We start from the raw sequence: 14,355 nt of genomic DNA, 5'->3' as shown, positions 1-14,355 counted from the left end.
TGGATGGTGGAAGTGAACATGACTTTATCTTATTCACTGTTTAATGTGAAAATCCCCTTTAACAAATGAACAGTCCGTATTGTTTCAGTAAATCAACCCCACTGTATGTAATAATGTTCTAGCTTACCTTAACCTCTTATCCACCGCCCGTCGTCAAATGACGAAATGTCCCAAAAATGTGTCAAATGTGTCCGCCGCAATATCGCCGCCATTACTAGTAAAAAAATAAATAAAATGCTATAAATCTATCCCCTATTTTGTAGACCCTATAACATGTGCGCAAACCAATCAATATTATTGTGTGTTTTTTTTTTTTTTTTTTTACCAAAAATATGTAGAAGACTATGTATCGGCCTAAACTGAGAAAAAAATTGTTTAAAAAAAAAATGGATATTATAGCAAAAGTAAAAAATGTGTGTTTTTTTTTTTTCAAACTTGTCCCTCTGCTTTTGTTTATAGCGCAAGAAATAAAAACAGCAGAGGTGATCAAATACCACCAAAAGAAAGCTCTATTTGTGGGAAAAAAATGATAAAAATTTCATTTGAGTACAGTGTTGCATGACCGCACAATTGTCATTCAAAGTGTGACAGCGCTGAAAGCTGAAAAATGGCCTGGGCGGGAAGGGGGTGAAAGTGCCCAGTAGGTTAAAGTGGTATTAAACCCAAAACCAAAATTGTATTTACTAATTACAAAATCAAGCCAAACTCCAGCTCACACTTTATAATTTAACAGCAAACGTTAAAGTTTTTACATAAAAGCTGATCATTTTAATCCCCCCTGCCAGTGTTAAGTGTTTTTTCTCATCCATGTAAACTGATGCATTCTGCTGGAGAGTTTGTGCGGTGAATAACAGACTTGTTGGCTGGGTCACCAGATGAATGTAGAGGAAAGCAAGCCTAAAAAATGAAACTAATACATCCATCATATCTACAAATTGATAAGCTGCAATATAATAATTGTTTGCTTTTGGGTTTTAATACCGCTTTAAGACCAGTAAAAACTCAGCTATACTACTGGCTGGATAAATTGTATTTTATTTTTTGAATACTTTAGCAAATCCAGGATGCATCAGACTGGTCTAGCTGAGGACATTTCCTTTTTAGCTGTTGTAGCTGCATAGAGCAGATATGAAAGTGAATTGTATAGGTGAGAGAAAGTTCTAGTAACGTTTCTACATGAGACTGGGATTAATCATATTAAGTTGTTAGTTGAAATTCTGCTCTCGCCACTGCTGACCTTTTTTAGGTATTGTAATAAATTCAGATCTGTTAGAATTTACTGAATATCCTCATTTTTTTTTATAGCTGCAGCTGAATTGTAAATAGTTCATTATTTGCCTTTGTTTACATCATGGATTCGGTACAAGACCATGATTTCAACATGTTTTCTTGCCGACAACATATGTTTTTTATGTGTCCATTTTATTTCTCTCTTGCAGTACTGGCGTCAGGTGTACTTAATTACAGTGCTTGCCATGATCCTGGCAGTGTTTTTTGCTCAAATTCACCCCAGTTATCTCACCCAGCAGTGGCATCGACTGCGCTCAGTTATATTTTGTTCTGTGTCTGGCTATGGAATCATTCCTACTGTTCATTGGATTTTGCTTAATGGGGGTATTGGCTCTTCCATTGTGCAGGTATGAGAACAATCACATTTCGACGTGTATTTTACTTATTGAAGGGGGAAAATTATAACGGAATAACTATATATATATATATATTTTTTTTTTACCTTAGGAATTTGCTCCTCGAGTCATTGTGATGTACATAATTGCTGTAGCTGCCTTTCTGTTTTATATATCAAAAGTTCCAGAGAGGTATTTTCCAGGTAAAATATTTTTGCAGTTTTTTGTAAAAAAAAAAAAAAAAATATCCAGGTTGACTATATTTATTGCAAGCAGTTGAAGTATAAGTGCACCTTTTACATAAAAAACCTTCAGCTATAAAAATTTTCATTGTAACAATTTTTTTTGCATTGGCTGGGGTATTATTTACCTCCAGTCCATCCTTACTGCACTTCCCATCCAGGGTACGTATATATATACTGTATCTATGCCCTAGATGGAAAGTGGGTGTATAAAGATCATGACTGCATCCATAATCCTGTAAAAGTGATCTGAGCAGCTTTAAAGCCAATATGTCATTTTTATAGGGCTCGAAAGGGACACACCACTTCCCCCCCCCCCCCAGGCAACCAGCACCGCTCCCATTCCACTGGCTCGGCTACCCACAGAGGTGATGGGGGAACATCTATTCCACTGTCTCCCCTGTGACGAGTGAAGCCAGAATTGATGAGGGTTTCATCACGCTGTTTCCGTGGCCAGTAGAGCCAGGAAAGCATTTGCTCAAACAAGACCTGTGGTTTGAAATGCTTTGAAGGGCAGAAGAGGGGTCAGGGGTAATAGACCCCTGATCGCTACATACAGAGTAACGGTCACTGCCCAGCACTATTACAAGTGGTGTTGTTCATCTCTTATGATAGTAATAAAGTTGAATGAAAAATAAATAAATTAAAAAGTGTCAAAGAAAAAAAAAGGTAAATTTAAATCCTGAAGTGGATGTAAACCCAATTTTGTTTTTTATGTCACTTGCCACACAGAGTTAATCCAGCTCTGAGCAATCCCTCTTTTATTGTTCAGTGAAATAAAACGGACTTACAGAGAAAAACCTTAGTCTGTTCCGCCCCCTTACTGTGGGTGACAGGTTATTTACATATCTCATGCACTAGCCTGGAGACGGGCATTATTTTTTAATTCCCACCCCCACTCCTTTTCTGAAGTTATGTGATTACTGTTCTGGATTTTGACTGGATGTTAGTGATCATAGCAGAATTTAGTGTAAGGAATACACAGGAAAAAATGCATGTTGACAAGGGGAGAGTAGAGGAGGGCGGGCAGTCTACTGACATCACGACTCCACCCACAGAGCTCCAGACAACAGATCCACCCACAGAATTTTCAGTTTTTCAGTTCTTATAACAGACAGAGGGGAGACATTTGACAGGTAAGCATACATGCAGGAGGCATCTATATCCTTCTAGATCAGCACTATGGCAGTAGTTTAGAAAGGATGAGAGTGGGTTTACATCCACTTTAAAGTAATTTAAAGCACTCCTGGCCCGAACCAACGCCCCCCCAGTGCTGCACTGACGCTTCTGGATTTTGAGTCATGGGGAAAGCAAATGAATTGTCAAAGGATCTGTGGAAACAGGTAGTTGAACTGAATTAAACAGGAAAGGGATATAAAAGGATTGCAAGGAATGGAGAATGCCAACAAGAAGTGGAAAATGAGGGGTTCTGTTGAAACCAAACCACGGTCAGGTAGACCAACTAAAAATCCTGTACATGGAGGATAAAGCCCTTCAACATCATTAACTCATGTGGCAAACATAGACCATTACTCTCTATGGACGGGTCTGAAACATGCACAGTATCTTAAGACCCCTTTCACACTGGGGCGTTTTTCGGGCGTTTTTTAGGCGCTTTGGCGTTTAAAAAAAGCCTGTAAAGCGCCTGAAAGAAGCCTCATCTGCAATCCCAATGTGAAAGCCCAAGTGCTTTCAGAGGCCTTTCACACTGCCAGCGCCCGAAAAACGCTGGTAAAGCGCTGCTAAGACCCCTTTCACACTGAGGCGCTTTTCAGGCGCTTTGGCGTTAAAAAAAGCTTCCTCAATGGGAAGGGGGCTTTAGGAGCGGTGTATTAACCGCTCCTAAAGCGCTGCAAAGAAGCTGCATGCAGGACTTTTTTTGACGCCCTGCCAGCTCAGCGCCTCAGTGTGAAAGCACTCGGGCTTTCACATTGGGATTGCAGATGCAGCTTCTTTCAGGCGCTTTTTTTTAACGCTAAGACCATTTTCACACTGGGGTGTTTTTCAGGCGCTTTAGTGTGAAAGCACTCGAGCTTTCACATTGGGATTGCAGATGCAGCTTCTTTCAGGCGCTTTTTTTAACGCTAAAGCGCTTGAAAAATGCCCCAGTGTGAAAGGGCCCTTAAGGACAAGGAATGCCAAAAAAGGTGTAAAGCTGCACTTATCCTTTTAATCTTCACTCTGGAATTGTACTTGATAGATCTGAAGTAGGTCATGGAATTGCACTTGCTGAAAGTAAATATTAGCTTGGAGGGTCTGCCTGCTATAATTACATGATTAATCCTAGTGTTGTAATAGGAAACCAGCACAGCTTTCCATATTTATCTCGCACAAAACTTATGCTGCAGGATATTGCTAATGATGTTTGTGATTTAATCTAAACTCTACCCAGACTGAGTAAAACATTGAGCCAAGCAGGGACTGTAGATTTTAAATGAGTGACATCAATGTATTTATGCTAAATTGTAGTAAGTTTGTAATGGGTCTTGACAATTTTCTATAGACTTTTACAGGGGGAGAATCTGGTGCACCTGTGCATGGTGGCCAATCGGCTTCTAACTTCAGCTTGTTCAATTAAGCTTTGCCAAAAAAAAAACTGGAAGCCGATTGGTTTCTTTGCAGAGCTGCACCAGATTTTGCACTCTCCAGGTTTAGTGAGTCGACCTCATAGTGTTGCTATAGCACAGGGATATGCAATTAGCGGACCTCCAGATGTTGCCAAACTACAAGTCCCATGAGGCATAGCAAGACTCTGACAGCATCAAGCATGACACCCAGAGGCAGAGGCATGATGGGACTTGTAGTTTGGCAACAGCTGGAGGTCCGCTAATTGCATATCACTGCTATAGCATTTTACTACTGTCTGTGTTACTTTTGGGGGATTTCCATTATTTCCTGTCTTGTTCCCAGAACAATGAGTAAGAAAAGGCAGTACCACACAGGAGAAGTGACATGGGGTTGTAATTCTTCTCCACGTTATCCAAAATCTAAGAAGCTTTGGCTATAGATTCGCTTTAACAGCTGAATAGCTGATATGATACGTTCTATTGGATACAATTATATCATACAAATATTACACCTGAATGGTACTTTTTTTTTTTTTTTTCAGGTCAGTTGAACTACATTGGTTCCAGCCATCAGCTCTGGCACATACTAGCCGTGGTAATGCTGTACTGGTGGCACCAGTCTACAGTATACATCATGCAGTACAGACATAGTCAGCCATGCCCTGTACATGTGGAACATCTTTGAGGTCGGACAATAAGACATCTTACGTGAGTTACTTACTATATACCCTTATGAATACTTTCAGGTGTAGGAATTTCACATATTGATACAGCTGTTTCTGACAGGCTTTGGATCATATAGATCCTGGGATCAGTAAATGTTTTAAAGTTTAAAGTGTTTGATATAAAGGGATTTGTACTGTGGAGCTCTAATTCCATTACAATGATGCACTCCTGCCAGTGACCACAACAAATAACTGCAATAGTTAATGTATACAGTATATCTACCAACTGCCTTCTTTCTCTGCATGTGCAGTTGCTGTGTTTATAATACTGAAAATTTGACTGCCAGCTAATTTTTAAAGTACAGTAACTATTGTTTAGCGGCTAAAATAAAGCGAAATCTGCTATTTAGAGCTTTAAAATGGTAATACAGTATTTAAAAACCTTGTGAGAACCCAAACAATGCTAAAGATGCAATCAAGATGATGGCACGCTGCTGCATATCTGGTGAACATGTCCCCAAATTCAACCCATATGGTGAATGCAGCAAAATTGTGTATATACCGATTTATTGGAACACTACTCACATTCCATCACCTTCAGAATGGTTCACATGTCTCCAAAAATTTGCGGATATTGAAGAACTCCTTAGTCTGACAAATGATTCCCCATCCAAATTTACAGCCACTTGGGCCAATTAGTTTGATTATCGCACTACTTATCAATACAAAAGTCTTATTAACTCCCCGATCTGACCTTCAAACAGGCAAACAATGTGATAGCTCCATACGCAACACCCCCCCCCCCCCCAATGAAGAGGGAAGATCAGAACAACCCCCCCCCCCCCCCTACACCGTAGAGATCTCATGATGCCATTCTTTCTCCCTTGTTTTATTTTATTTTTTTAAATATTTCTCCTAATCCTCATCTGTCGTCGTCCCCCTTTTTTTTTTTTTTTTAGTCAACATTCATTAAACTAAAGCTTCATCCCCCTCCTCTACAGATTTATCCCCAGTTAGGAGGACCACATTGGCCATTGTAAAAAACATCCTATTTGCACTTCTCGTTCCCCCGAACAACCCTCCTAATCCAATCATACACCTCTGGGCTTACTTCATAACACCTTCCCCATTCCTCAACCCATCCCTCCCTGTCTTTCTATCTTCCATCAAATACCCTCTTTCATACCTACTGGTTTGGGCTTGACCCAGATATTTGATGTTCATTATCAGTTGCTTGATACAAACAGCCGTCCTTGACTTTGGGCACTGATAGCCCCGAGGCCGGCAAAATGTTGTACTTGTTGCATCCTTCCCAACAGATTGTTACAACACATTTAATGTATACAACTATGCTTGATATCTTTCTGTTCTGTATGTTTACAAAAAAATAAAATTCTCAATAAATCTTGTTATGGAAAAAGTGAAAAAACTTAAAAAACTTGTGAGAAACTTTTTACAAGAAGACCTGAATAAAATAAAGGGGTGGGCAACTACATGGCAAATGAGCTTTAATATTAAAAAATATAAAGTAATGCACATAGGAGCTAAAAAATATAAACACAAGTTACTTACTAGGGGAAGAACCCCTGGGGGAATCCAGGATGGAGAAAGACCTGGGGGTCCTAGTTGAAGACAGACTGGGCAATAGCATGCAGTGTCAAGCCGCACAAGCAAAGCTAGCAGACTGTTGGCATGCTTATAAAAGGGGAATTTTTACAGAGATAAAACCATAATCCTGCCAATTTGTAAAACTCTGGTTCAGCCAGTATTCCATCCAGTTCTGGTCTCCAATCCTTAGGAAGGATGAACTGGACAGGGCTCAGAGAAGGGCAACACAATTAATAAGGGGGCTGGAGGACCTCAATTATATGGAATGACTACAGGCACTAAACTTCTTCTCCCTGGAGAAGAGACGCTTGAGAGGAGATATGATAGCGATATACAAATATCTCAATGGTGATCCCAGCGTAGGTAGGAAACTATTCATTCTCGGAGAGTGTAAGAAGATACAGGGCCACACAATGAAATTGAAAGAGAAGTGACTTAACATTAAGCTGGGTAGGGGGTTTTTCACTGTCAGGACGGTAGGGATGTTCAACTCTCTTCTTAGTCAGTGGTGTATTGATAGTTTTAAAAGACTCCTAGTGAACACCACATACAGGGATATGGGAAATGATTATCGACATGAACGCACATACACCAAGTACACAGGTTAAACTGCATAAACAAGTGTCTTTAGTCAACCTTACCAATAGAGCTGCACGATTAATCGCAGAGAATCGTTATCGCGATTCTCCGGCCCCCGCAATCTCACCTGCTAGATTTGGCGATTCTCAGCGTGAGGCTGCCTGTGTCCCTGTGTTGGAGCGGAGGGGAATCATTGGCCGCGACGGAGCCAGCGTGAAACGCAAATGGCTCGGAGATACTGGAACTGACGGCAGCTAAGACCAGGAGATACAGGAACTGACATCAGTTCCGGTATCTCCGAGCCATTTGCGTTTCACGCTGGCTCCATCGCGGCCAATTGGCAGCAGGACTCCTTCCCAGGGGACAGTGCAGCTAGTACAAGACAAGGCAAGCCTGTACATGTCGCACACTGCGCACAGGCAAGTGTAATGTAAGCTGCTGTTGGTATATAATTTATGTATGTGATTGTGTATTCTCTCTGGCAAACATTAACTTAATATATTATTCTCTGGCAAATATTCTCTTAATATATTCTCTGGCAAATATTCACTTTATTAAGTGAATATTTGCCAGAGAATATAATAAGTGAATATTTGCCAGAGAATATAATAAGTGAATATTTGCCAGAGAATATATTAAGTGAATATTTGCCAGAGAATATATTAAGAGAATATTTGCCAGAGAATATATTAAGTGAATATTTGCCAGAGAATATATTAAGTGAATATTTGCCAGAGAATATATTAAGTGAATATTTGCCAGAGAATATATTAAGTGAATATTTGCCAGAGAATATATTAAGTGAATATTTGCCAGAGAATATATTAAGTGAATATTTGCCAGAGAATATATTGAGAGGATATTTGCCAGAGAATACATTAAGTGAATATTTGCCAGAGAATATATTAAGAGATAATTTGCCAGAGAATATATTAAGGGCCAGATTCACAGAGGAGATACGACGGCGTATCTCCTGATACACTGTCGTATCTCCTGTCGTATCTATGCGGCTGATTCATAGAATCAGTTCCGCATAGATAGCCCTAAGATCCGACAGGTGTAATTGACTTACACCGTCGGATCTTAGGATGCAATACTTCGGCCGCCGCTGGGGGGAGTTTGCGTCGTATTCCTGTGTCGGGTATGCAAATTAGCAGTTACGACGATCCACAAAGGTTTTTCCCGTTGTTACGTCGGCGCAAGTCTTTTTTTCCCGTCGCAAAGTTAGGTGTGCTTTAACATGGTGTAAAATTACTCCACCATGTTAAAGTATGCCCGTCGTTCCCGCGTCGCTTTTGAATTTTTTTTTCCCGGCGTAAGTACGTTACGCACGTCGCGATTCACAAACACGTCGGGCCACCGTAAAATTGCGAACGGAGCATGCGCAGAACGTCCAGCGCGGGATCGCGCCTAATTTAAATGGTACCCGCCCCATTTGAATTGGGCGGGCTTGCGCCGGACGACTTTACGTTACACCGCCGCAAGTTTCCAGGTAAGTGCTTTGAGGATCAGGCACTTACACTGAAAACTTGCGGCGGTGTAACGTAAACGGGTTACGTTACACGGCCGCAAATTTTCGTGAATCTGGCCCTAAGTGAATATTTGCCAGAGAATATATTAAGAGAATATTTGCCAGAGAATACATTTATTCTCTGGCAAATATTCTCTTAATATATTCTCTGGCAAATATTCTCTTAATATATTCTCTGGCAAATATTCACTTAATGTATTCTCTGGCAAATATTAGCTTAATATATTCTCTGGCAAATATTAACTTTATATATTCTCTCTGGCAAATAGTTTTATATTCTCTCTGGCAAATATTAATTCTATATATTCTCTCTGGAAAATATCTCTCTCTAAAATAATTAAAGTAACACACCCCCCCCCCCCCGTGATTTTGCACGCAGAACGCATACGCAAGTCTCGCCCGTATATTTAAATTACGTCCTAATTTTCAGAGTTTGTAAATTTTTTGAATAAAGTTTTTGAGAATCGTGAGAGAATCGTGATCTTCATTCTAAGCAAAAGAATCGTGATTCTCATTTTTCCCAGAATCGTGCAGCTCTACTTACCAACTATTAAACTATAAAAAGTACATCTGCCACACTTCCAGCATAGTAAAACAGACTTGCAATCTGGAATTCCATGAAAAGTCAAATAATAAAATAGTTGTTGGGATTTCCTAAACTGTACCAAAGATGTGAAGGGCATTCTTGGGCAAGGGACAATTATAACTTGGGATGCGTTTCCATTGGGTTCCCTGTGGCATTACTGATTATAACGCCACATTTGGTATCACGTTTTAGATTGGGAGGGGAGGAAACTTACTTGCAGCTCCTTTCTTTTGCTCAGTGGGGTTACAAATTTGTTGCGCACATACCCCTCCCTGTTGCCATTTTCACCTCAGCAGTGATGTTGCCAAAGAGCCTGGTGACCACTTAGCCTTTTTGCACTATAAAGGCAGAAAGCTTGCAGGCTGATAGCATGACATGGAGCCCTGTCCTTGTAACCCCTCTGTCTTGGCAATAACTTCCATGTGTCATATTAGTAACATTGGCATTCAGCACCATTGGTGTTATTGTTTAAAGTAAAAATGTAACTTTCCAAGTACTGCTATAGATGTGGGTTATTATAGACCATTATATAATTTTCCTTATAAAAAAAGGTAATGATTTTGTATCGCAGTCTGACAAATATGACATTCATACCATTATAAATAGACTAAATAATACAGTAATCACCTTCTCTTACAGAAGAACAGATGCTGGCAATGTGTTTTTAGGAAAATGTTTTATTAATATGAATCTTAAAGTATAAAATTGTAACTGTTTGTTTTTTCTTGATTCATTTTTTTCAGCACCTATGTCTTAGACAGTGCGGACCAAACGCCTTCCTGTTCATGAAGACATCTTAAGCATGGGGGATGGTGCAATATGTTTGTTTTTCGGATGACAGACACAGAAGACCTTCACCTAGATTGCTTTTAGTAGTGAGATGGGATTTGAGGTCACACGGTACTGAAGAGTATGCTGCTGGTGTCAAACTTGTGCTGCCCCCAGTGGCTTATTTTTTAGGAATAGTGGCAATCTGTTCAGTAAGAAACTGCAGTTTCCACAAATATGCTTTATTCCATCCGATACTGATACATTGCCTGTTAGGCAGCAAGTAGAGGTTTGCAGGGGCAGTGCTGGAACACATTCCTTAATCTGACAATTACTTTCAGGTGCCAAAGTCTTTTTTGTTGTTTTTTTTTTTACAGAATTTACCCTTTTCAAATGACAAATTAGTATGACTGTAAACCTAAATCAGTGTTTGTTTTTCATTGCTTTCAGTCCCCGAGTTACAAACATCAGAGTTGCATATGACTCATACTTAAGAACGGAGGCAGCGTGCTGGTCCCGGAAACTGCCAGGCAGCCATCTTGCTGCTCACCACATGCTGCCACCTACTGTCCAGCGGACCTGTCAGCAATCGCACATCACTGCATGGCCAGTTAACCCTTCCCTTTGGCTGGAGTTGCACCTAAAAAATTTACCTGTTCCAACTTGCATACAAACTCTACTTAAGAGAAAACCTACAGAACCTATCTTGTTTGTAACACGGGGACTGCCTGCATACGCAAAATATGTTAGAATCAGTTTAAGTGTTTTCTTGGCTGTCACTGTTTTGGCTTTTTGCAGGTTCAGCATTTACGGTAAGATAATAAGATATTGGATACAGCCATATGGTTCAGTAGTGCATGAAAATCTTGCAACTAAAAATTTTTTTTAAAGAACAAATATTACCATTTTCACTTTCATTATGTTGGGTATTAAGGTGTATGTAAACTTAAAAAAACATAAACAAAATTCAAAATGTAATATATTGCAGCTTACCAGTCCGTCAGTGACTGCATTTGTTTTATTTTTTTTCTTTTTCGTACATCACGGGACACAGAGTGACATAGTAATTACTATATGGGTTATAAAGTCTACCTTCAGGTGGTGGACACTGGCACACCCAAGACAGGAATTTCCCTCCCCTATATAAACCCTCCCATACCGGGAGTACCTCATTTTTTTCGCCAGTGTCTTGGGTGTTGGTCACGGTTGAAGAAGGTTTGCTTATGGTTCCTTTGTGGCCTAAGCAAGCTAAATCCAGATCCATCCAAAGTGCTTCATAGCCAAAGTGGACAGTACCCGGGTCTCGGTTAAGAGGAACAAGGTTTTGCCTGTAATGCCTCTCTTAGGAGGGCTGGTTGCTGGGTTCCAGTTCTTTGGTCAGACCCAATACCAAAAGTTTATGGCAGGGTGTGGTACAGGTCCAGGGGAGTGGTGATCTTAACCTTGGACCCCGGTCCCTGAAGGTCTTACGACATAGCCCGCTGTGATGGGCGAAGGTTGGGTTATCTGTTCCTGACAGAGCCCTGCAGCGTGGAAAGGTAAGTGAGGGTCCCTGGCGAACTTGGTTCTTCAAGGAGCTTTCCTTTAAGTTGATGTGTTTTTTCCTGCCTGTTTACCTAGGGATTCATTGCCTACTGTAAAGGATGCCTATACCAGGGAAACTGTGGATTGAATTAATTCAGTTTTTTTCTACTTGACATTTGTTGTAGTATTGGTTTGTGCCACTGGAAGGTTCTCAATCCATCTTAAAATGTCTATCTTGGGTCTTACCTTGTGCAGCAAGAGTATACCTGGGACAGTGTGCAGGAGGTTGTTATAGCAGCCCCTGATTCCGACTGCTCTCCCTATCTTTGCCACAAGAAGCCTTGCCCCCCTCATTGCGCTGACTCACCCACGGCTCATGAAGCCTGCGGTGGTCCTCCTCCCTCTGGTTCCTCTCCTCAGCTGAGCAGTCCGGCGTGCATGCGTACACGCACGAACTTGCTGGATATAGAAGGAATGAGTGACGAAGGTGGGCAAAACTTGGCGTGATGACGCTCCAGGTGCCCGGGCTCGTTCTGCGCATGTGCGGAGCTCCTCTGCCTTTATAAAAACAGTCTCTATGAGACACCCTGGCGTGCGGATGGACTCAAAAGCATGGGGCTGGATCTTGGTGACTGTGGCAAATTATAAAGTGGTTTGGCATACAACAGGCAGTGATACAGGCATTCCCAAGACACATTGACATTGCATCTAAACTGACCTTTTTTATAGCAGCTTGTACGCTGGTCTATAGTTCAGTAGTAGGTGTGTTTTGTCTGTGAGTACCTTGGCTTTGTGCTTGGGACTATGCCTTCTAAGGGCTCTGGAACCAAAAATCCTAAAAAGCCAAAGGGTTCGCCGTCGGGCTCTGAGGATCTCGGTCATGCTTCCGCTGTACCTCCCTCCCCTGATGAGTCAGAGGTAGTTGCCTGGGGTGAGCCATCGTGGTTATTGGGGGCTGCCTCTGCCCTCAGCCCACCTGCTCCTGTATTTGTGACAGAAGAGGTTTTTGCCTCAGCCCTAGGGGGATTGGAGCAAAGATTGGCAACATTAATCGCTTCCTCCCTGCCAGAGAGGAAGTGTGCCATGTCTCCTTTCCCCCCTTTACAATTTGTTACAGCTGAGCAATTGTCCCAGTATGAGGTTGACTTGCCCTCAGGGGACCAGGCAGAGGGGCACTCTGATGTTTCTGCCTCAGAGGAGTCCATTTTGGAGGAACCATTTTCAGCCTCACAGACTGAAAAATTGTTAATACAGTCCCTGATGGAAATGGTTCGATCAGCATTTAAATTGCCCCTGTCAGAACCGGCAGCTAGCTCTGTTTCTTCTTTGGGCTCTTTGAAAGCCCATCAAGCTAACAGCTCTTTTCCTGTTCATCCTTTATTGGAGGGACTCATTTATCAGGATTGGGAACATCCGGATAAGCTTTTTCTTCCTCCTAAAAAAAATTCTATTTTGTATCCTATGGGGGAAAGGTTTACCAAAAAGTGGAGTATTCCTACTGTGGACGCTGCTATCTCCTGTGTGAACAAAACTCTGACTTGTCCAGTGGACAATGTGCAGATGTTCAAAGATCCTACGGACAAAAGGTTGGAAACGTTATTAAAAACATCATTTGCTACGGCCGGTGTGGTAGTTCAGCCTGCAGTGGCAGCTATAGGCATCTGTCAAGCCCTGAAGGATCAAATGAAGCAGGTTTTGAAAGATATTCCTGCTCAGCAAGCTTGCAATCTGGCCAGCTTGCCTAGGGCGTTATGTTTCGTGGTAGATGCTATTAAGGATTCAATCCATCATTCCTCTCGCTTCTATTGGTACACATGCGTAGGCTACTATGGTTGAAAAACTGGGCAGCCGAGACATGATTTTTTTGCGAAGACTTAGATAAGTATATTCAAAGAATCTCGAATGGGAAAAGTTCTCTCTTGCCAGTCGAGAAAAGATTCAGGGGCCCTTCCTTTAAACGGCCCACCTCTCCAGTCCCGGGGACTTCAGCCTCTAAACAGTTCCGACGGCCTCCCCAAATCCGGATCCTCAACCTAGACAAATCAGCCTTGCAACCAGTAAAAAAACTGGAATACCTAGGCCTGCTCATAGATACAGGCCAAAGAAAGGTATTTTTGCCTCAAGCAAAGATTTCTTCCTTAAGGGAGCTAATCCAGATGATCAGTGCAAAAAGACAACCTTCCATTCGTCTTTGCATGCGGTTGTTGGGAAAGATGGTGGCTTTATCAAAGCCGTTCCATATGCCAAATTCCATTCAAGGAAGTTACAGAACGCCATCCTATCTGCTTGGAACAAAAAGGCCCAAGCCTTAGACTTCCCAATGTCGCTAACTCCAGCAGTACGTCAAAGCCTGTGTTGGTGGTTGGTACCCCAAAATCTACAAAAAGGGAAGTCTTTCATTCCAATCTCTTGGAGAGTGGTGACGACAGACGCCAGTCTTCTGGGCTGGGGGGCAGTTCTGGGGAAACTATCTCTCCAGGGAAAGTGGTCGGCCTCCGAAAGGTCCCTGCCCATCAACCTTCTAGAGATTCGGGCGGCACGCTTGGCCCTGAGGACTTGGACATCCGAGTTACAGGGTTCCCCTGTCAGAATACAATCCGACAATGCCACCACTGTGGCTTACATAAATCACCAGGGGGGCACCAAAAGTCGTGCAGCTT

At 41.8% G+C, this 14,355-nt stretch overlaps 1 protein-coding gene across 1 annotated transcript in view; it reads left to right on the top strand.

The window, feature by feature from the left end:
• Nucleotides 1–11,193, top strand: part of PAQR3 (progestin and adipoQ receptor family member 3) — a 34,792-nt gene extending 23,599 nt beyond the window's left edge. Inside the window, exons 5-8 of the mRNA XM_040324994.1 lie at nt 1,440–1,637; nt 1,738–1,828; nt 4,977–5,142; nt 10,147–11,193. Coding sequence (XP_040180928.1) covers nt 1,440–1,637; nt 1,738–1,828; nt 4,977–5,119 — 432 coding nt within the window. The 3' untranslated portion in view covers nt 5,120–5,142; nt 10,147–11,193. The remainder of the gene's footprint in view (nt 1–1,439; nt 1,638–1,737; nt 1,829–4,976; nt 5,143–10,146) is intronic.
• Nucleotides 11,194–14,355: the final 3,162 nt, after the last annotated feature.

This window comes from Rana temporaria, chromosome 1 (assembly GCF_905171775.1).
Source record: "Rana temporaria chromosome 1, aRanTem1.1, whole genome shotgun sequence".
NCBI lineage: Eukaryota > Metazoa > Chordata > Amphibia > Anura > Ranidae > Rana > Rana temporaria.
The sequence above is the reverse complement of the archived record's forward strand: the minus strand, read 5'-3'. Positions and strand labels throughout refer to the sequence as shown.